Here is a 21,098-nt window from a genome sequence, read left to right as displayed (position 1 = left end):
TTCTAATTCAGGTGGGAGATGAACAAGTATGAACCTGGATGAAGGCTGGGAGAGGCGGAAGGGGGAGGATAAAATTCTGGAACTATCTCAAACAGGGAGTTCCCATTCTGTCCGTTAGGAGGAAGAGGGGTGGAAGGCAGTGGCCCAGGCCAAGGCGATTTGGGGGTGCAGCAAGCAAGGCCGGCCCAGGTGGCCCTGGGTTAGGACACACATTTTCAGAGGCGGCGTCCAGAGACTGATGGGCATCCTCGACACCACTGCAACATGATGCGCGGTTGTAGCTTCAGTGCCACCACCTACTTGCTAACATCTCTGTCCTGGGTGATGAGGATAAGCGTGAGGACGAAGATGATCTGAAAAGGAAATACCCCTCTGAGACCCCGTACTTGAAGGAATTAAGACTGGGATCCCAGACGGCGGAAACACCCAGCACCACACTGAGACCACTGCTCGAACCAACCTGGTTTGCTGAGTGGAGGAAAACACCGGCGCCTGCCTTCCCACCTATCTCTTCCTAGCCCTCATCTCGGTCTCATCCCTCTCCAATCTCTGTGCCTGTCAAATCCTTCCAGTGAGCCATCTCCCCTTCCTCTGGTGGTCTAGTCCTTTCTCGCTGCTACCTCCAGCTTCCACCTCTAAGCTCTTGTCTCCCAGCATCTCCTCCCGCCGTCCCCGCCCCCCGCTCCCCCGCCCGCTGCCCCCCCCGTCTAGCCATTGCGCATGCTCCGCCAGCGCCCCTCCTTCTCTATCCCCCATCCCCCCGCCAGCGTCTGGGCCTCGTCCCCTTCTCTCTGTCTCCCTCTCCTCCCCCATCTCATCCCCCCGACACTGACACCCCGTTACTCCAGCAGTCTCCTCAGTCCCAGCCTTTCTCTCCAACCCCCGCCATCCGAGGTAAGACGGGGAGGCTGGTGAGAAGGGGAGGGGCGAAGCATCCTGTATCCCTAGATAAACAAACCCCGGGAGGGGGCGGCCGAGACCCAGGGGCCTGGCACCCGAAGAGAAGAATGGGAGGCTGGGCCTGAGGGAGGTGGCAGGCGCTGGGGCACGTATCCCCGAGCCTTCTAATGAATAACGGGGATCCCTGTGGCTGCCAAATGCAGAGCTGGGGACTAAGGAACCACACGGGGTTCTTGGAGCTTCAGTAGGCTTGGACCCCCCCCCCCGAGCTGTGGGACGTCATCTCCAACTGACCTCTATTTTCAGGATTTGCCTCAAGGCCACCCCCCTCAACTTTGCTCAGGCCCCCCAGGGCTACCCAGGACCATGACTAAGACAGATCCTGCCCCAATGGCCCCTCCACCCCGAGGGGAGGAGGAAGAGGAGGAGGAAGAGGATGAACCGGCTCCAGAAGTCCCCAGCCCCACCCAGGAGCGCCGGCAGAAGCCTGTTGTACACCCCTCAGCACCTGCCCCACTCCCCAAGGACTACGGTAACCACTGTCCCCACCCTGGATTCTGGTAGGGAGCTTTAGGTGATGGGTGGCCTGGCTGAGCTGTATTGATGGTGATGGTGGGGGCATGCTGAAGGTGGTCCACGGAAGGTGGTCTTAGTTGCAGAGCCTTTTAGACGGCTTTCTAGTCTTCCATTCATGACATGCCCGTTCTATCATTTAGCCCTTCAACAAACATTGTATGGAAGCTACTGTGAGCCTAACTTTATGCTAGAAACCGGGGCTACAGTGCAGAGCACGGTTCTCCTAAGGGTTTGCCAAGAGAACCCCCAGGCCCGTCACAGCCACACAAATGATCTAAGTATGAAGTTACAGGAGACAATGAGATTGATTTTATGGAGGACAGAGTGCTGCAAGAGCTTTTAAAGACAGGGAAGACCCAGTTTGGAGAGGGTTGGCGGTGGCTGCAGGAGAATTAAACACAGGGATAAAGACTCTGAGGCAGAAGGGTGTGAGGTAGGAGCTGAGAGCCTGGCAAACAAAAACGTCTTGTCATTCTCGGAGGACTAAGTATCTCAGGCTTCGTGATGAGGACCCAGCCATGATGAGCCTTGCTCTCAAGAGCGACCCAACAAATTACCTCTGAGTGCACGGAGGAGTTGGTGCTGTCAAAATATCAGAAGGCAGAGACTTCCAGCATGAGACTCAGAAGCTGGGTTAGGTCTTTCTGACGATGTGCATTGCAGACGGAAGCCCAAAGCTTGAGGGGGGACCAGCCATAAGCAACCTGGAGAAATAACTGTGGTTGGAGAAGAGTAAGTGTAAAGGCCTGGAGGCAGAAAGGAGTTTGGAATAGGGGGGAGGCCTCACAACTGCATTTAGGGGGTGATCCGGATGGAGATGAACAGATCTGGAAGGGACTTAAAGGCCACGCCAAAGACTTATCCTACATTGTGACTGTGAAAGAGAACAGTGTGTGTAACTTATAAGCGAGGAATGGCAGGTTCAAGGGACAGTCTTGTTATTGCGTTTTAATGGAGTTGGTGTGTGTGTTTGCATGTATGCTGCAGTGTGTGTGTGTGTGTGTGTGTGTGTGTGTGTGTGTGTCAGGGGACGCATTTCGGCAGTTGTCTTCCACCAGGTAAGTCCCTGGGATCGAACTCAGGTCGTCAGGCTTGGTGACAAACTTGTGCCTTTACTAGCAGAGCCATCTCACTGGCTGTTGATTGACAGTATTAGAAGGTCCTTCTGGCTTCCGATTAGAGATTGGAGATGGGGTTCAGCCGGGGCTGGATGGGTCTCTCCTGAGAACGTGTTGGCTGGGAATTCCTAGCCGCTGTGAGATCCAGACACTCGTATTAAGTGCTGAGAGTTGGCAGTGCTGGAATGGGGCAGGACACGGCTTGTGGACATGTCACGTCCCAGAGGGAGATCAGAGGGACAAACTTCAGTGTAATTAGAAAAACAAAAACAGTATTAGCCGGCAAGGTGGCTAATGAAGTCTTTGGCATGCAGCCATGAGGAGCTGGGTCCCCAACACACATATAAAGCTGGGCATGCCTGCTGGCATCGGTAATCCCAATGCGGAGGACACAGAGGCAGGAGGATACCCGGGGTTGACTGTCTTGTCTAGACAATCGGTGAACTCCAGGTTCCATAAGATAGCCATGTATCTAAAAACTAAGGTGACCAATTGAGGAAGGCACCCAGTGTCAACCTGTGTTTTCCATGGTGCATGCTCTCCATATGTGTGTTTACAGAGCCACACACATACTCAGATACCATCTGGGGGTTTGGGGTGTATTGAGAGTGTCGACCCAAGGAAACTGGGAAATCTTTAGAAACTTAACTGGATCTGGCCGGAAGTCACAGCACCTAGGCTGGGCCGTCGGGTTCATCTTGCTTAGAACAAGAGATGTGGAAATGTGGTTTCTCCTGGAGAGAAAGCTAGAGGGGATATTTGTGTGTCCGGTTCATATTTTACTTCTGAAGAGACCCACTAGGCTTGTCCTGCAGCCTGGGTGCTGTGTGCCTCAGGCATAATGCCCCGTGGGCACACCCAGCTGTGGGGATGGCCGCATAAGGAAGGGGGACGGAAGCCCAGTGTTTACTTCCCAGTGAAGGTGACAAGTGACACAGAGAAGAGAGGGAGGGGTCTGGGGGTGTGGTTTGGTGGTGGAGGGCTTGCTTAGCTCAAGACCTTGGATTCTGTCCTCAGCAGAGAGAGGAAGGGAAGAAGAGAGTAAGAAAAAGGTAGAGGGAGAAACTCTGAGGTAGGGCGTACACACGGTGTTCGGGGAATGCGCTCTGCTCAGGCATTTTACGTAGCACATACAGGACGGCAGGGTAGCGCTTTAGACCGGGCCTCACTGTGGCGGTGACATCTTGCAAAGCTTTATGAAAGGCTGAGGGAGGACTGCCCACGTGCAGCCACAGCAAGTGCAGAGAGGCAGGAATTTGCTTGGCACATGACAGGGACAGAAGGTCAGGTGGCTGAAGGGGACTAAGGGAGAGGGAGAGTGCGGAAAATAGAGGGGCCAGATTGTACAGAGCCTTGTGCACCACGGGGAGGGAGGACTTTGGACAATGCTGTAAAAGGTTAGGAGCCAAAGAAAGGCTCTGCGCCAAGAAAGGCTGTGACGTTGGTGAAAGGGGAGGGATTCCTGACTCACCGCCCATGGGTTCCTTCCCTGGGCTGTGTGGGATCCAGTCTTCATGTACTCGTCCATTCGACACATGCTGAGGCCCCTGTTGAATGCCACTGTAGGAAGCTAGTGCCATTAGCACAGCCCAGACTGGCCTCAGATCAGAGCCTGTTCATTTATGACTCCGGTTTGTACATACTACTCAAAGCTTACACTTTAAAATATTTTGTTATTATTATTATTATTATTTGGTTTTCCGAGACAGGGTTTCTCTGTGTAATAGCTCTGGCTGTCCTGGAACTCCCTTTGTAGTCCAGGCTGGCTTCGAACTCACTGAGATCCACTTCCACTTGCCTCTGCCTCCTGCGTGCTGGGAGGGAAGGCTTGCGCCACTACCACCAACCAGCCTTATTATTTTTACAAGTATGTGTCTCTGTGTGGGTATACACAACATGAATACCGGTGCCAGAGAAGCCCAGAGGTGTCAGATCACCCTACTCAGCCTCAGAACTTTATAGTCTCAAAAAACCCAAGACTTATTTGGCTTATTTGTTTGAGACAGGGGTCTCACTGTGGCCCTGGCTGGCCTAGAACTTGTGTTTTTCAGGTTGGGTTGTCCTAGAACGCACAGCTACATCTGCCTCTGCCTCTGTAGTGCTCCACACATGTGCTATATGTCCGGCCTGGCTTCTTTGTTTTGGTTTTTGTTTCTCAAGACATGGTTTCCCTATGTAGCCCTCGATGTCCTAGAATTCGCTATGGTGATCAGGCTGGCCTTGAACTCACAGAGATCTGCCTGCCTCGGCCTCCCTAGTGCTGGGATTAAAGGTATGGGCCACCACTGCCCAGCTCTGGCCTGGTTTTTTAAAGAAAAATAACCTCTTCTGGAAATGTGACTAGGCTGTGTCTATTTGTGTGTGTGTGTGTGTGTGTGTGTGTGTGTGTGTGTGTATGTGTGTGTGTTTGGTGTTGCTGAGGACTGAATTCAGGGCCTTGTGCATACTGAGCAAACAGTTTACCACTACGCTATGGCTCTAGCAGCTAGATTTTGAAGACAGATTCTTGCTGTGTAGATCAGGCTGACCTGATCTCCATGTACTCGGTCAGTCCATGTCAGCCTCAGATTCCCAGTCTTCCTGACTTTGCCTCCCGAGGGCCAAGATGACTGGCATGTGCTGCCTCACCCAGCTCACTATCCCACAGTTTGACCCAGAGCCTTACATAGGCAGGACACTGGAACATGCAGATATGAAGATGCTGAACCATTCTCCTGTTTCAAAGGATGGGATTACCCAGTTGTCCAATTTCTCAAGACGTTGGGTGTCTATATGTTACTCATTTAATGTCCTCTTTTGTTATAGAGTACAATGTGTTACATTTGTTTATGCTGTGGAATATTCCTTTAACCATGCAAAGATGTGTTGCATTCTTTATGTTGCATTTGTTTAACTCTGTGAGGTTGTGTTACTTTGCCTATATAAAACACCTTGGGGCTGGAGAGATGGCTCAGTGGTTAAGAGCACTGCCTGCTCTTCCAAAGGTTCTGAGTTCAATTCCCAACAACCACATGGTGGCTCACAACCATCTGTAAAGAGATCTGGTGCCCTCTTCTGGCCTGAAGACATACATACAGACTGTATATAATAAAACAAAAACAAAAGAGACACCTTGATTAGTCTAATAAAGAGCTGGAGAAAGGCAGTAGCAAGGCAGGAGCAAGGATAGGTGAGGCTGGCAGGCAGAGAGAATAAATAGAAATTTGGGAGGAGAGGGGCTGGAGAGGTGGCTCAGCGGTTAAGAGTACTGGCTGCTCTTCCAGAGGTCCTGAGTTCAATTCCCAGCAACCATGGTGGCTCACAACCATCTGTAATGGGATCTGATTCCCTCTTCTGGTGCACATGAGGGAAGCTCGCTCATATTCATAAAATAAATAAATTTAAAAAAATAAATTTTGGAGGAGAGAAAGGGAGGAAAAGAGAACAAGGAGAGGAGAATGCTAGGGGCCGGCCACCCAGCCACAGAGTGAAAGAAAGGTATGCAGAAACAGAGAGAGGGAAAAGGTAGACGAGATAGTTTAAGTTAAGAAAAGTTGGCTAGAAATCAGCCAAGCTAAGGCCGGGCATTTATAAGTAAGAAAAAGTATTTGGAAGCTGGAAAAGCCGAGAGAGAGAGAGAGAGAGAGAGAGAGAGAGAGAGAGAGAGAGAGAGAGAGAGAGAGAGAGAGAGAGAGAGAGGCCAACTAACAACACTCTTTATGTTGAAACCTGCTGGTCTTGCAGAAGACACCCCATGGGTTGCTGTGGCAATGACCTGAGTCTCCTTCCCTCAGGATGTAGAGGGGAGTCGGCTTCTTGGGGGTGACGCTGGGCTTCTTTCTCCAGCTTTCACCTTCTTCGACCCCAATGACCCTGCCTGCCAGGAGATTCTGTTTGACCCGAAGACCTCCATCCCGGAGCTGTTCGCCATCGTTCGCCAGTGGGTGCCCCAAGTGCAGCACAAGATAGACGTCATCGGCAATGAGGTAGGAGCACTTCGGGAGACAGCGGTGGGAGGAGACGTGCTTCCTCCAGGTTTGGGTAATCCTGTGTTGTCGTCTGGCGCTCACAGATTCTGCGTCGTGGCTGCCATGTGAATGATCGAGATGGGCTCACTGACATGACGCTGCTTCATTATGCGTGCAAGGCTGGGGCCCATGGAGTCGGTGAGAGCCCAGACCCCAAAATCCAGGCTCCCGGCCCTGACACCCTCAACCCCCACCAAGGACTAAGAGCACACCTGGAGCTCAAATCCAGGACCGCAAAGTGCGGAACACCGGGGTCCTTCCCTACGCATTGGCGCCTGTGCAAGAGCATGGCTTCCAAGCTAACCCTGGCTCTTTTGCAGGAGACCCCGCAGCGGCGGTGCGACTCTCACAGCAGCTGCTGGCGCTGGGCGCAGATGTGACCCTGCGCAGCCGCTGGACCAACATGAACGCGCTTCACTATGCGGCTTATTTCGATGTGCCAGACCTTGTGCGTGTGCTCCTGAAGGGGGCACAGCCCAGGGGTGAGGAGGCGGAGCCTGGCTGGGAGCGGGAGGGGCCTGGGGTGCCCAGGGCTTCGGGAATGTGGGCGCCACTGTCCTGGTAAGGGATGGAGAAGAGCCAAGATGAAAGGATAAAGGACTGAGGCCTGATTTTGAAGAGAGAAGGGATTCAAACAGGAAGCGGGGTCTAGAGGGGCGCGACCTAGGGGGTGGGGGTGGTGAGCACGCCCCAGACGACATTAGACATTAGGGTGGGTCAAGATGAATGCCGCCTAGAGACTGGGAGCCCAGAGCCGGCGGTGGGGCCCCATGCAAATCCTGCAGGAGGTCGCTCACTCATTATCACCTGCCTACTTCTCAGTGGTGAACTCCACGTGCAGTGACTTCAACCATGGCTCAGCTCTGCACATCGCTGCCTCGAACCTGTGCCTGGGGGCCGCCAAATGTTTACTGGAGCATGGTGCCAACCCAGCTCTGAGGGTACTGCCCCCCCATCTCCTCCCTCCTGCCAGCCTCTTCCCCTCACCTAGCCTCTGCAGAGGATCAAGACCTCTCCTAAAGTATTAGGAAAGCCTCTGCACATTTAACAAATGAAATCATAGCCGACATCCACGTAGTGTTCATCATGGGACAGGTCGTTTCTAGTTATTATAAACCCGGGTTTACAATGAGGCTGGCTTCAAACCCTCAGAGATCTGGCCTGCAGGCTTGCAGGCCAGAAGAGGGCACCAGATCTCATTACAGATATTACAAACTGTTGTGAGCTGTCATGTGGTTGCTGGGAATTGAACTCAGGACCTCTGGAAGAGCAGCCAGTGCTCTTAACCTCTGAGCCATCTCTCCAGCCCCATTTCTTCTTTTTTTGAGACAAGGTTCCACTGTGTATTGCTGGCTGACCTGGAACTCCCGGTGTAGACCTGGCAGACGTGCACCACCACACCCAGGCCATATCTGTCATATGTGTGCCTTTACCCCTACTTCTTCTTATTCCCGAGTTGGCCTGAAGTGTTACCTAGGATAACTCCTGCTTTGCCCCATCTGGGGGCTCTGGGGTGTGGTCCCCAAGAAGGTGCGGCTTGTCACCCTTAGTCCCTGCTCCTTCTGTTCTCTTTGACCTACAGAATCGAAAGGGACAGGTGCCAGCGGAAGTGGTCCCAGACCCTATGGACATGTCCCTTGACAAAGCAGAGGCAGCACTGGTGGCCAAGGAACTGCGGACACTGCTGGAAGAGGCTGTGCCACTGTCTTGCACCCTCCCCAAAGTCACACTTCCCAACTATGACAACGTCCCAGGCAACCTCATGCTCAGTGCACTAGGCCTGCGTCTAGGAGACCGAGTGCTGCTCGATGGCCAGAAGGTCAGGGGCTGGGTGAGGAGTGGGGCGGACTCAGCTGCTTCATCCCCCAGAGATGGGTGGGTGCATGGGCCTCGGACAGAGCATCCCCTTTGCTCACCCCCCTGGCAGTCACACCGTACTTCATTCTAGAAGCTGATATCCACATAGTCCGTTGGTGCTATACCCTGTGCTGAGCTCTGACTCCAGCAAGGAAACAGACCTGTCCCCTGACAGTGACAGCCCAACGCAGTCACAGCTGCAACAGTGGTTAGCATAGCATAGCTCTGCACACCTGTGGCTCCCCTGGAAGGCTGGTGGGCCACTTTACCCTCGGGTGCAAAGTCAAGGCTTTGACTGGGGCATTATGGGCTGGAGATCTCCAGGGTGTTGTCCACCTGGAAGACAGGTGACCCAAGAGAAGAGAAGCAGAAAGTGCCTCCGTTCAAACAAGTGGGGGGGGGGAGATGGAGAGGGGCAGAGAAAATCTGCCTCCATCCAGGCACCTCAGCTTTCATCCATTTCCCTCGTGTTCCTCATGCTGAGCCCAGCTGTTCTTTAGGGCAGAGGGTTGTGTCAACCCCAGCTCTGGTCCAAGTCCTGCTGGTAATGGAACAGAGACGGTAAAGTACCAATAAGGTCATTTCCAGTGGCAGCAAGGACTGTGAAAAACATTCGGTGCCTGGATTTAGGAAACCGTCTCTGGCTGGAGCCAGAGGTTTTAGCAGGAGTGCTCCGAGAAGGCTTCCTGGAGGAGGTGATGTCCAAGCTGAGGAGGTAGCTCGCGGCAGGTGTGACCCAGGAGAAAGGCGGGAACAGTGTAAGAGCAGAGGAATTACGGGGCAAGAGGGGCTCTAGAGAGGCCAGAAGGGGATGGATCACATCAGCCCTGCAGGGCTCTAGGAGGCATTGCGAATTTGTTTTTGTCCAGTGAGAAACTCTAAGTCACATTTTGTTTCCTACGCAAAAGCTCATGGGGCATTGAGATGGCAGCGGTAAAGGTGCTTGCCATGCAGGCCTAGCAACCTGAGTTCAAACCCCAGAACCCTCCTAAAGGTAGGAGAACTGACTCCAAGGAGTGATCGTCTGCTTTGCACACGTGTACCATGTCTTAAAAATGTTCCCTCCCCTACTCTTAAGCCAGGTGCCTGAAATCCCAGCACTGGGGGACACTGGCAGGAAGATCAAGAGGTCCAGGCCTAGCTCAAGGTGGTGCTGGGAGAATACAGCAACGGAGACAGGGTCCCACTCTGTCGCCTAGGCGACACTGCAACTTGCTGCAGTCTTTGTGCCTTAGCCTCAAGTGCTGGGATTGCAGGCGTGAGTCACCAGACCTGGCATCCATTTTTACTTACATGTCACCTGTGGCTATTCACTGTGGTAGGTGGGGTAGTTCCATGACAGTACTTTCTGCTTCTGAGGCTAGGGATGATGAAACGCAGGGCATTGTGCATAGTGGGCAAGACTCTACCCTTGGGCTCTGTATTCCCAGTCCCCTACCATCTTTACCAAATGGATATAATCTCTGCCCCCTTTCGTTGGATAAGGAAACTCAGGCCTACAGAGATGCAGTGACAAAGCTGATTGTGACGATGTCAGAGCTGAGAACTGAGCCTGGGTTCCTCCATCCACCCTGCTATGCTGTTCATGTCAGTAGTTCACTATGGCCTCCAAGGCCCCTGTTCAAGCCATGTCACCCTTGTCTCCCCAGACGGGCACACTCCGGTTCTGCGGGACCACAGAGTTCGCCAGCGGCCAGTGGGTGGGCGTGGAACTCGATGAACCAGAGGGCAAGAACGATGGCAGTGTTGGGGGTGTCCGGTACTTCATCTGCCCTCCCAAGCAGGGTCAGTCTCTAGCTGGGGCCCCGGATGGTGGGATGGGGGTATGCTCAATTCTTGTGATGCTGCTATCTGGGGAAAGGGGCTGGGCGTGGGACACAGCGAAGGGAGAGGGTCTCCTTTGTCTTGGACAATGTCAAACCCAGGTTCTGTCTCCACCCCAGGTCTCTTTGCTTCTGTGTCCAAGATCTCCAAGGCAGTGGATGCACCCCCGTCGTCTGTCACCTCCACACCCCGGACTCCCCGGATGGACTTCTCCCGTGTAACTGGCAAAGGCCGAAGGGAACACAAAGGTCAGAAGTGGGTGGTCATAGGAGTGGGGAGAGCCAGCCTTGGGGACATCACGTGGGGGTAGCTCAGCTCCTGAGTCTCTCTCCCTCAACTCCAGCTGTAGAGAGTAAGTTTCTCCTTTGGCTCACCACTGGCCCAAACCAGTTTTTGGAGGCATCTCTGGGGTTCCCAGCCTCCTGAGACTTAGTTTCCTCTCAGGCCCAAAAACCATTCCCAGTTTTAGGGAAGAGTCTCTAGGGGTTATTGTTCCAGACGTTTCTGGAGTAGAATAGTTTGTGAATAAAGTTACCCTCATACTAAAATTGAACTTCACCTTACCACCATCCCCCTCTCTGATGTATGTGCATATGTATGGATAAGTGTTGACAGGTGCTCGAATACAGGTGTGCGTGCTCCTGTGGAAATCTGCTGAGGTTAAAGGTGTGGACCACCACTGCCCGACTTCCATTTCTCTCACTGAACCTGATCATGTATTTGGCTAGGGTAGCCAGCACGCAGGCTCCAGGGATCTGCCAGTGCCCAGCACTGCACCAGGCTTTTCACACGGGTTCTGGGGATCCAAACTCAACATTCTTGTACTTGAGCCGAGCTCTGCCCTACCTCCTTACTTTTCAGATGAGGGCCCACTGCGTTTGCGCAGGCTGGTCTCAAGCACGTTGACTCAAGTGGTATTGCCCCAGTCTCCTGAGTCCTGGGGCTATAGGTGTACACCACGGCCTTCAACTCCTTTTGATTTTTGGTCATGCTGAGAATCGCGTTCAGGGCTTGACGTGCACTAAGCGAGTGCTGTCCTCCTGAGCCACACCTCCAGCTCCCTTGCCTGCATTTTCAGAGGGAGACCAGGGGCTCCTGACTTCTGCCTCAGGTTTCCTTTGGTCCACATATATTTACCTTCCATTCCCAGGGAAGAAGAAGTCCCCATCTTCCCCATCTCTGGGCAGCCTGCAGCAGCGTGAAGGGGCCAAGGCTGAAGTTGGAGACCAAGTCCTTGTGGCAGGCCAGAAGCAGGGGATTGTGCGCTTCTACGGGAAGACCGACTTTGCCCCTGGTGAGGGTGGGAATATGACTAGGGTGTGGCCCAGATGTGTAAGGCTCTGGGTTCCATCCTCAGCACTGAGGTTGAGGCCTCCTAACCACACCCTGTTGCAGGTTACTGGTACGGCATCGAGCTGGACCAGCCCACAGGCAAACATGATGGCTCTGTGTTTGGTGTCCGGTACTTTACCTGTGCCCCAAAACATGGGGTCTTTGCGCCAGCCTCTCGAATCCAGAGGTGCGTCTCGCTTTGCCCCTTAACTCAGGGAGCCACCTAGAGCGCATGTCTCCCCTCAGATGGCTTCCTCTTAGACTAGGAGGACGATAGAGTTGATTCTCATACTATAGCTGTTTCCCTTGGGTTCTCTGGGGTTCAGCTCCTAGCCTTTCATGGTTCTGAATGTTCTTTGTGTCTCCCCAGGATTGGTGGATCCACCGACCCCCCTGGAGACAGTGTTGGAGCCAAAAAAGTGCACCAAGTGACAAGTGAGTTAGGGGCCGGGATGCAGGCAGAGATGTGGGTCTTAGGATGGGAGAAAGGTTGTAGGTTCTCAGGTATATGTTAGCCACAATCGCTGGCATTCAATTTGGTATATGTGGCCCAGAAAAATGTAAGATGGGGTCCTAAGGAATATAGGTACTGTAGATATGGAGAATTTAACAAGGTTATGAGGGTTTAGAATACAGTTTAGTTGTAGATCACCTGCCTCGAATCCCCCAGTGAAGGACTAGTGTTGTGGCTCAGTGATAAAGCACTTTCCCAGAATTCTCCAGTGAAGGGCTAGGGTTACGGATCAGTAGCAGAGCAATTGCTTAGAATCTCTCAGTGAGGACCTAGAGGTGGGGTATGGCTCAGCATGCATAAGGCTCTGGATTCCACCCTTAGCACTGAGAGGAAAAAACAAACAAAAAACTATCTGTGGTGCTGGAGAGATGGCTCAGAGGTTAAGAGCACTGGCTGCTCTTCCAGAGGATCTGGGTTCAATTCCCAGTACCCACATGGCAGCTCACAACTGTCTGTAACTCCGGTTCTAGGGGACCTGACACAGATACACATGCAGGCAAGACACCGATGCGCGCACACACACACACACACACACACACACACCCACCCACCCACCCAAAAAAGAACCAATCTCTAAGACCAACATTCATGGAGTTGAGGTGGCAGGATCACAAATTTAAGACCAACCTCAACTACCTAGTGAGACCATTTCAAAAAACCCTACCTAACAAAACCCAAGGAAACAGGCACTGGGGGTGTGGGATTCAATGGGAGTACTGGAGGCCTGGGTAATTATTGGGGTAGTGATGGCAAGTATTAATGACAAGAGGTCCATTGCATATTGAAAATGCATATTGAAAATGAAGGAATCTAGTCAAGGCCTGGAGACCCTGATAGAGATTATGACAGGGTGGGGTGGGGGTGGGGGATGGGAGGGGAAAGCCAGGGTGTGTTGATTACACTGCTGAGTCTACTGTCACCTCACTTGGGACCTTGCCTTCCTCTCTAGTGACACAGCCCAAACGCACCTTCACAACAGTCCGGACCCCAAAGGACATTGCATCAGAGAACTCTATCTCCAGGTGCGTGGCCAGCCCGCTAGCAGAACGTTAGAGACAGCTACAAGGCCATTGGTTATGGGTGTCAGAGACCCTGCTTGGGTTGGAAATGGAAGTTAAATTGTGAGTAAACTGGGTGGTGGTTGTGCATGCCTGTAATCCCAGCACCCAGGGGGCAGGAGGATCAAGAATTCCATGCCACCCTGGGCTACACAGTGAGACACTGTTTCATAAAACATGCTTAAAAAAAAAAAAAAAAAAAAAAAAAAGAGAGAATGTTGGACAGCGGTGTGGTAGGATCAAATGCCTTTAATCCCAGCACCAGGGAGGCAGAGGCAGGCAGATCTCTGTGAGTTCAAGGCCAGCCTGGACTACAGAGCGAGTTGCAGGACAGCCAGGGCTACACAGAGAAGCCTGTCTGAAAAATATAACCAAACCCCAACCAACCAACCAAACAAAAAAAAAAAAACCTCCAACACCAGAGAAAGACAGCGTGTCAGCCTTGTAGAGTGCATGGAGCAACGGGGAGGCTGAGGCAGAGGGATTGCCCTCAGTTTGAGACCAGTCTGGGGGACACAGTGAGACTCTGTCTCACAAAAACAATGAAGGGGGGGGAGAGAGGGAGGGAGAGGGAGAGAGAGGGAGAGACAGAGAGAGCACATCTTTAGAATGGAAGGCTTGACTGACTTCTGGAGCCTTCAGCTGAAAGATGCAGAGACCCCCTCCCCCCTGCGCAAGCCTAAAAAGGCACAGCCAGAGCAGACTGCCAGACACAGGAGTGGATGCGGGAGCCAGGTGTCCCAGTACCTGTGTCCCCATGTGACCTGTTTCTCCCTCTTTCAGATTACTCTTCTGCTGCTGGTTTCCCTGGATGCTGAGGGCGGAGATGCAGTCCTAGAGGCCCTGGATACCCAACAAAGAGACAGAGTCCCCTCTAGCATCTCCTGACACAAGGAGCCCCCAGTCACCCCAAGATAGAGATTCCCAGTGACACCTCCAGAATAGAAACCCCTGTTAGCCAGCCCTCAATTACTGAGGTCCCATTGTTAACAGATCTCCCATGACAGCTCCCCAAATACAGACCTCATGTTACCCCAAAAGAGATTCCCTGAGTAGCACCTTCAGGCTCGTCCCCTACCCTACCCCTCAGAGCAGATTTCCCCCAATAAACAGATTTCCACATCACCCAAGTGATGCTGGCCCTCTACACAGCAGGACACTCTAGAGTTACTCACCAGTGGATCAGAGTCCCATGAATGAAGACCCCCCCATTCTCCTTAAGCATAGGTCATACCTCCAGAATAGCCGACCACATCACTATCCCCATTTAACATCAGTTTCCTCAAGATGTCGTGGCCCCAAGCTCACCTGAAAGCCCTTACCTGCCAATCTCCTATCACAGGCTCCTTCCATTCACTAAGACCCTGTTCTCACCCCTGAAGATGACACCCACTTAACCAGCCCAGTCACCCCCAATGTACAAACACCAAAACAGGTCCTGGAAGCGTGAATTACAGGATACCAAGTCTTCCTGCCCTCTGCACCGTTGAGAAACCCCCAGTGCCTTGTATGAAGCCCATCCCACATGGCCCACACAGTCTCTGTGCTGGCCAAGGCTCCCAGAAATTCTCTATTTTTTAAAAGTAATAATTTCCCCCTTTGGGGGAATCCCAAAATTTGGAGACCCCCCATTTTAGAACTCCGGGGAGTTCAAGTTCCAGAGACTATATATAGATATACATATATATCCCTAATTCCCGATGCCTCAAGTCCTATAATCCCCAGAAAAATCCCAAATTTCTAATACCCAGGACTCCCCTACCCAAGTCACGGAATCTTCAAATCCCCAGGGAATCCCAAATTTAAGACCCCACTCCCAAACTCTCAGGAAACCCCCAACCACGAGGTCCTTAGGACCGGGAGGAAGGAACCTGTTGCTAGGAGAACATCCCAGGCTTCCAGGACATCTCAGACCTGACTCCCAGGCGCCAGGAGACCCCAAACAGGAAGTCCCACCCTTGGAACAAGGATAGAGGGCTCCAATGCCCTTAGTTCCCGAATCTTCTGATCTCCCAAACTCCAAATCCCCAGGGCCCCAGGCTCAAGGGAACCCCCAAATCCCAAATCTCTGATTTCTAATTTGTGCAGGGCCCCAGGGCTCTGACAGGAACCCAAGTCTTGGAGTCCCCATTTCAATCTACCTTCTGGTCACAGGTCCAAGACACTAAATCTGAGTCACTGGTCCCAAAGGACCTCACAGCACCTGGGCCAGACCAACAGCCTGAGGGAGAACCTGAAGGCCCCGTGGGTCCAGAACAGACCTGGGGCCCTGATCACCAAGGACAGCTCACGACTGCCCCTTCACTGCATGTCCCCAAACTCAGCATGACTCCGTCCTCTTCAATAAAGACGTTTCTATGGCCTTCTCGTGTCGCGTCTCTGGGGGTTTACTGCCCTGTGCCCTTGCTGGGTAAGGATGGGGGGAGAAGGCCTCTCTTTAAGGTCGTTTCCCGGCGTAAACAGCACACGAGCGACAGCTTGACCTGCAGAAGTCTTTCTGGTTCCTTCCCTGGGGTCTCCCTCGCCGCATTTTCATCAGAGTCGGCTGCACGCGTCTGTTCGATTCCGGAGTCCTAATTGGGAGCAACCAGACGAAGTCCCGCCCCTGAGTGGAGGGCGCAGCCTATCCCTGAGCGAGCACGGCAGACACCTAGCGAGAGCGTTGATTGGCTGGAGGGCGGGCCCGTAGGTCCTTTGACTATGCTCAGTGGTCTAAAACCGCCTACGTCAGTAACATGGGGCGGAAGTGGATGGGGGGCGGGCAAGCATGAGGGTGTTGAATCTGGAAATTGGAGGAGACGTGGACGGTCAGCGTTTTTTGTGTTTTTTTTTTTTTGTTTGTTTATGTGGGTTTTTTTTTGGGGGGGCTGAAATGAAGGCATGGAGGGTTCCGAGTGGGGAGATCAGAGGAGGCCCGGAATTGACATGGCTAAGAGAGCTCAGATTAGGGAGCAGGGATGCTCAGAATGGGAGACCTGAGGGGTGAGAGGCGGGTCCCTCGGCTCCGAGGTACCTGTGCTCACGGTTGCAGAGTTTTGGGGCCTGTGTGGAACTTTCGAGAAAGGCTCCATGTGTGGGCTCGGAATGTTCTCTGGGAAGATGCATGTAACGGTGGGCTTGGGTGGACTGAGCCTTGGAGCAGTGTGCCCACTGGGAGTCGGGAGGAGCGCTCATTGGGCGGCTTTTGAGAAAACCGGCTACTCTAGTTTTGAAGCCTAAAGTTTGTAGGAATTCTGCGGGGTAGGGTCTGGCCTCTGAAGGCTGGTCACAGCTGAAGACCGGAGGCTTAGGGACTTAAGGGTGTCCACCCCTCCCTACAGGACGGCACGCAAGGAGTTGGTATCCATGGAGGAGCAGGATGCCCGGGTCCCAGCACTGGAGCCATTCAGGGTGGAGCAGGTTGTCAGGACTGGGGGTGTGGAGGAGGGGTGTGTGGACGGAAGGGTGTGAGGTGGGGGTGGAGTTGGCTGGGACTGCCTCATTTCTCTTCAGAGTCCAGCCCCATGCCCATCTCCAAGCCCCAGGGTCATAGGTTCCTTGAACTGAGGTCCTGGCCCTTCTGAGGCCATTCCAAGTCCCTCTCCCAGAGGAAAGGTTGCTTGGTCATGATAGGGTTGGGTTGGGCAAAGCGCCACATCCTAAGGCAGTGGTTCTCAACCTTCCTGATGCCGCAGCCCTTTAATTCCACAGTTCCTCACATCGTGGTGACCCCCAACCACGAAATTGTTTCATTGCTACTGCGTAACTACTTTTGCTACTGTTGTGAGTCGTAATGTAAATACCTGTGTTTGCCCATGGTCTTTGGTGATCACTGGGGGTAGGGTCGTTTGACCCCAAAGGGGTCAAGACCCCACAGGGTGAGAGCTGCTGTCCTAAGGTCCGTCTTTCCATTATAGGCCCCACCTCTAATCTACTACGTCCCTGACTTCATCTCCAAGGAAGAGGAGGACTATTTGCTTCGACAGGTGATCTCAGTACCCTTCTCGTCGTCTGTCCCCTCCTGCCATTTTCTCCTCCAGCACTCAGCCCCTGTCTGAGAGCCCTGAGCCCACAATGGAAACCCTGGTGAGGAGAGCGCCTAGGCAACCTCATGGCTCTCTTCCCCTTTCAGCCATTGCTGGGTCTGCCTGTCTGCAGCCATTGCTGGGTCTGCCTGTCTGCAGCCATTGCTGGGTCTGCCTGTCTGCAGCAGGGTTCTCAGCCAGGTGTACTGACACCGTGTAACAGCTTGTAGTCCCAGCATGAGGGAAGTTGAGGCAGGAGGATCCCAAATTTCAGGACTTGTCTGTTTGTTTGTTTTTGATTTTTTTCCAGGCAGGGTTTCTCTGTGGCTTTGGAGGCTGTCCTGGAACTAGCTCTGCAGGCCGGGCTGGCCTCAAACTCACAGAGATCTGCTTGCCTCTGCCTCCCGAGTGCTGGGATTAAAGGCGTGAGTCACTAATGTCCATCAAGACTTTTCTTTTTTAGATTTTTTAAAAAGTTTTCATGTGTATGAGTATTTTATCTGTGTGTGTACGACCTCTGTACAGTGCCCAAAGAGGCTAGAAGACAAGTCAGTTCCCTCAAACTGGAGTTACAGATGGCTGTGAGCCAACATGTGGTTGCTGGGAATTGAACTCAGGACCTCTGGAAGAACAGCCAGTGCTCTTAACCACTGAGCCATCTCTCCAGCCCTGTCTAGTGAGCTCTTGTTTGAAGGAAAAAAAAAAAACAAACAAACAAACAAAAAAGAAATAACTTTCCTAGAGGCTTAGGAAAAAACAAATGTATTCTTAGGAAGGAGGGCGAGCGTATCGGTGTGGGATCTGGGCATTGCATGCTAGGCACACACTCTACCATTGGGGCACGCCTCCACCAGCCCAAGGAGGCAATTATGAAGCCCACATTCGCTACAGTGAGATACCCCAGCCTAACCTTTAAAACAAGGGTGTTACTGAGAGGACTAGCCCAGTGCCACCCCAGAGCCTTGGGAACAAGAAAGTTTCAGACCTCATTCTCCCTTTGTTGTGAGATCCCATGTGGGTGTGGCGACACATGCCTATAATGCCAGCACTGGGAAGGTGGATGTAGGAGACTCAGGAATTCAAGGTTATGCTTAGTTATGTAAGGATTTCGAGGCCAGAGTGTGATACATGAAAGCCTATCCCCCCCCCCCCCCCAAATCTGGGAACATACCATACCAGAGAAGAACTATTTCCAGCTGTGGGTTCCATCTGTTACCCCTTGATTGCCAAGGCTGCCTCAGCTGATTGACTGGCTAGGTAAGTGTCCCCATGTCTTTATGAGTGTCTGTGTCAGAGGTGAACTCTTGATAGAGCCACCTTCCTTGATAGAGGAGGACCATTCCTCAGTTAGGGAATAGCTGCTGTCCCCAACTGGGACCTCCAGACAAGCGCTAGACAGTCTGTTTCCACCCATGTGAAGGCCCTTGTGTTGGCATTCATGGGAAAATCCTGAAAACCTGTTCCCCGCCTCCTAGGTTTTTAATGCCCCGAAGCCAAAGTGGACCCAGCTGTCTGGGAGAAGGCTGCAGAACTGGGGTAAGTGTTCTTAGCTAGGGAGTGTGGCCCAGGGAGGGCTCAGGTTCAGGGTTTCAATATATATAGGGCTATCTCCAAGGGTCCCAGGGGCTCCAGAGCCAGCAGGATTCAGGGTTTGCTGGTGGTTTTAAGGGATTAGGGCTCACTGAGGGGTTGGGAGTATTTCTGAGGGCCAGGCGCTGCTGGAAAGAAAACTTCAGAAAGATCCAGTGGCAGTCTCCAGAGCTCAGTGGTCAGAGATGCTTCCAGCCATTGGACTATCCCTGATGTGGGTACCAGATGCCAAGACTCCTTGACTGGATGCCTTCAGGCCTGCATTGCACTCTGCAGGTGGGCTCCCCCATCCCCGGGGGATGGTTCCTGAGCGACTTCCTCCATGGCTTCAGCGCTACGTTGACAAAGTGTCTGACCTCAGCCTTTTTGGGGGTCTCCCGGCTAACCATGTCCTTGTGAACCAGTATCTGCCTGGGGAGGGCATCATGGTAACCACATGCCCTCATCTCAATCCCTTGCTAGCTACCTCCCCCCAGATCTCCCAGTCATTAAGAGGAAGGGTAACCATCATGTTTGCCTACCCTCATTGAGCAGCTACGCACCCCACCTAGCTACTTACCTCCCTATCCCAGCTTGGGAACCCCACTTTGACCTAATGGAGTGGGGTAGGCTCCTGCCTTGGCCAGCCCTGGTGCCCCTTTCCTCCCCAGCCTCATGAAGATGGACCACTGTACTACCCAACCGTCAGCACCATCAGCCTGGGCTCCCACACTGTCCTTGATTTCTATGAACCTCGACAGCCAGAGGACGATGTCCCTATAGAACAGGTGGGTTCTAAGATAATGTCCCAAACACTTGAGGGCATTCCAGCCTCGAACATCCCATATACTCCAGGACGCTGAGACCCAGACATATTCTCCTGTCCCTGGTTCGGTGTCCTTATTTTCTCCCAGATAGCCAGCCCATACCCAACCAGTGGCCTTTGTGGAGCTCTAGCTGCCACCGTCTCCACAGATACCCAATACTTCCCTAAGGTATTGGATGCCTGAGGATATGGAAGACTGTGACACTCGCACAGACCATTTGAGTTCCAACAAACTTTTTAAAATTATTACTATTTATTTTTGAGGCAAGGTTTATGTAGCCCAGGATGGCCCCTCGTTTGGCACCCTCCTGCCCTGTGCCCGAGTGCTGGGGTTGCAGGGATGTACCTCCATGCCTGGCTCCAAGATACTATATGGTTTGTATGGGGCACCGCAATGTCGGTGTCCTGTTATCTCGTCATACGCTCTCCTCAACTCATCATCACGTGATTGTTGGGGATACCTAACGCCCTTATCTTTAGCTCTTAAGTCAAGCATTCTTGATACCACAGGCCTGATATTTCTTAGCCCCCCCCCCCATGTCCCTCTGTTCACCCTTCCCACCAAGAGAGCCCCCTGCAATACCATGCCTGACTAAACCTCCCTTTAACCTTGCATGCTCCCCCACGCTCCTGTACACCTCTGTCCCGGGAGTGGCCACTCCCTTTAACCTCTGTCAGAGCCTGGCCCCATCAGTACACTCCCGGCTTAGCTCTGCATGTATCCCTGGGACTGCCCATCTCTGTCCCGGGCCTCTCAGATGCCAGCTGAAACTCCCAGTGTATTGACCCCGATGTCTTCATCTGCAGCAAAGGCCCTGCCTCCTCCCCAAGGACCAGGCACACACAGACACAGGACTTCCCAATAGCTTTGTCCCCAGGGCCTGTAGATTACCACTCCTCAGCCACCAGAGCTTCCAGCCGCCTGGGGACTTGCTGACCCTTGCCCCTGACTAACTGTTGACCTTGCTGATTTTTTTTTTTTCTTCAAATTCCGGATATCCATTGACCTTCAACTGGCTTCGGTAGCCCCGACCGCCTCCACAACCCATCACCTCGCTGCTGGTGGAACCGCGCAGCCTGCTGGTGCTCCGGGGTACAGCTTACACACACCTGCTCCATGGCATCGCGGCCACACTTGTGGATGAGCTGGACGCCACCTCGCTGCCGCCCAATGCAGCTGCGTGCCAGTCGGCGCTGCCGGGAGCCCAGCTGGTGCGCGGCACCCGAGTGTCCCTAACCATTCGCCGCGTGCCCCGCGTGCTGCGCGCCAGCCTCCTGCTGAGCAAGTGACCACCCAAGTCCTGCCGACTCTGTGTCCTTAGAACCCTAGGGTAGAGGTGTTTGTCCAGGGTTATTTATTTTCCCAGTAACTGTGGAAACCGTGGAGAAGAAGCCATTCCAAATAAACTGAAAATACCTTTACTTGTTTTGGATTTTATACTAGGTGGGAACATATGCTGTGGTTTCCTTCCTCCCCACCCCCCTCTTCAATACTGGGGATGGATCCCAGAGC

The 21,098-nt window shown here is 52.9% G+C and overlaps 2 protein-coding genes across 2 annotated transcripts; both read left to right on the top strand.

Annotated features, from left to right (window-relative positions):
* Positions 1-812: 812 nt before the first annotated feature.
* Clip3 (CAP-Gly domain containing linker protein 3) lies at positions 813-15,549 on the top strand. Its single transcript, XM_051206959.1, has 14 exons — positions 813-894; positions 1,207-1,432; positions 6,420-6,559; positions 6,646-6,739; positions 6,922-7,083; positions 7,424-7,542; positions 8,184-8,420; positions 10,108-10,243; positions 10,402-10,530; positions 11,433-11,576; positions 11,678-11,801; positions 11,985-12,049; positions 13,078-13,150; positions 13,970-15,549. The coding sequence occupies exons 2-14, from the start codon at positions 1,267-1,269 to the stop codon at positions 14,022-14,024; spliced, it is 1,644 nt and encodes a 547-aa protein (XP_051062916.1). The 5' UTR covers positions 813-894; positions 1,207-1,266; the 3' UTR covers positions 14,025-15,549.
* Positions 15,550-15,929: 380 nt separating this feature from the next.
* Positions 15,930-21,007, top strand: Alkbh6 (alkB homolog 6). Its single transcript, XM_051206958.1, has 7 exons — positions 15,930-15,993; positions 16,507-16,585; positions 17,083-17,151; positions 18,666-18,726; positions 19,057-19,208; positions 19,431-19,547; positions 20,612-21,007. Exons 2-7 carry the CDS (start codon positions 16,532-16,534, stop codon positions 20,873-20,875), a joined length of 717 nt encoding a protein of 238 aa, XP_051062915.1. The 5' UTR covers positions 15,930-15,993; positions 16,507-16,531; the 3' UTR covers positions 20,876-21,007.
* The last annotated feature ends 91 nt before the right edge of the window (positions 21,008-21,098 follow it).

This window comes from Phodopus roborovskii, unplaced genomic scaffold (genome assembly GCF_943737965.1).
Source record: "Phodopus roborovskii unplaced genomic scaffold, PHOROB, whole genome shotgun sequence".
Lineage (NCBI taxonomy): Eukaryota > Metazoa > Chordata > Mammalia > Rodentia > Cricetidae > Phodopus > Phodopus roborovskii.
This window is presented reverse-complemented; position numbering and strand designations above follow the sequence as displayed.

Excerpts from the sequence above, each read along its gene's own strand:
- Clip3 (XM_051206959.1), top strand. The coding sequence starts at position 1,267 with ATGACTAAGACAGATCCTGCCCCAATGGCCCCTCCACCCCGAGGGGAG. Across the intron at positions 1,433-6,419 it reads CCCACTCCCCAAGGACTACG|CTTTCACCTTCTTCGACCCC; the intron begins GTAACCACTGTC and ends TTCTTTCTCCAG. Across the intron at positions 10,531-11,432 it reads AGGCCGAAGGGAACACAAAG|GGAAGAAGAAGTCCCCATCT; the intron begins GTCAGAAGTGGG and ends TTCCATTCCCAG.
- Alkbh6 (XM_051206958.1), top strand. The coding sequence starts at position 16,532 with ATGGAGGAGCAGGATGCCCGGGTCCCAGCACTGGAGCCATTCAGGGTG. Across the intron at positions 18,727-19,056 it reads GAGAAGGCTGCAGAACTGGG|GTGGGCTCCCCCATCCCCGG; the intron begins GTAAGTGTTCTT and ends TGCACTCTGCAG. Across the intron at positions 19,548-20,611 it reads ACGATGTCCCTATAGAACAG|CCCCGACCGCCTCCACAACC; the intron begins GTGGGTTCTAAG and ends TGGCTTCGGTAG.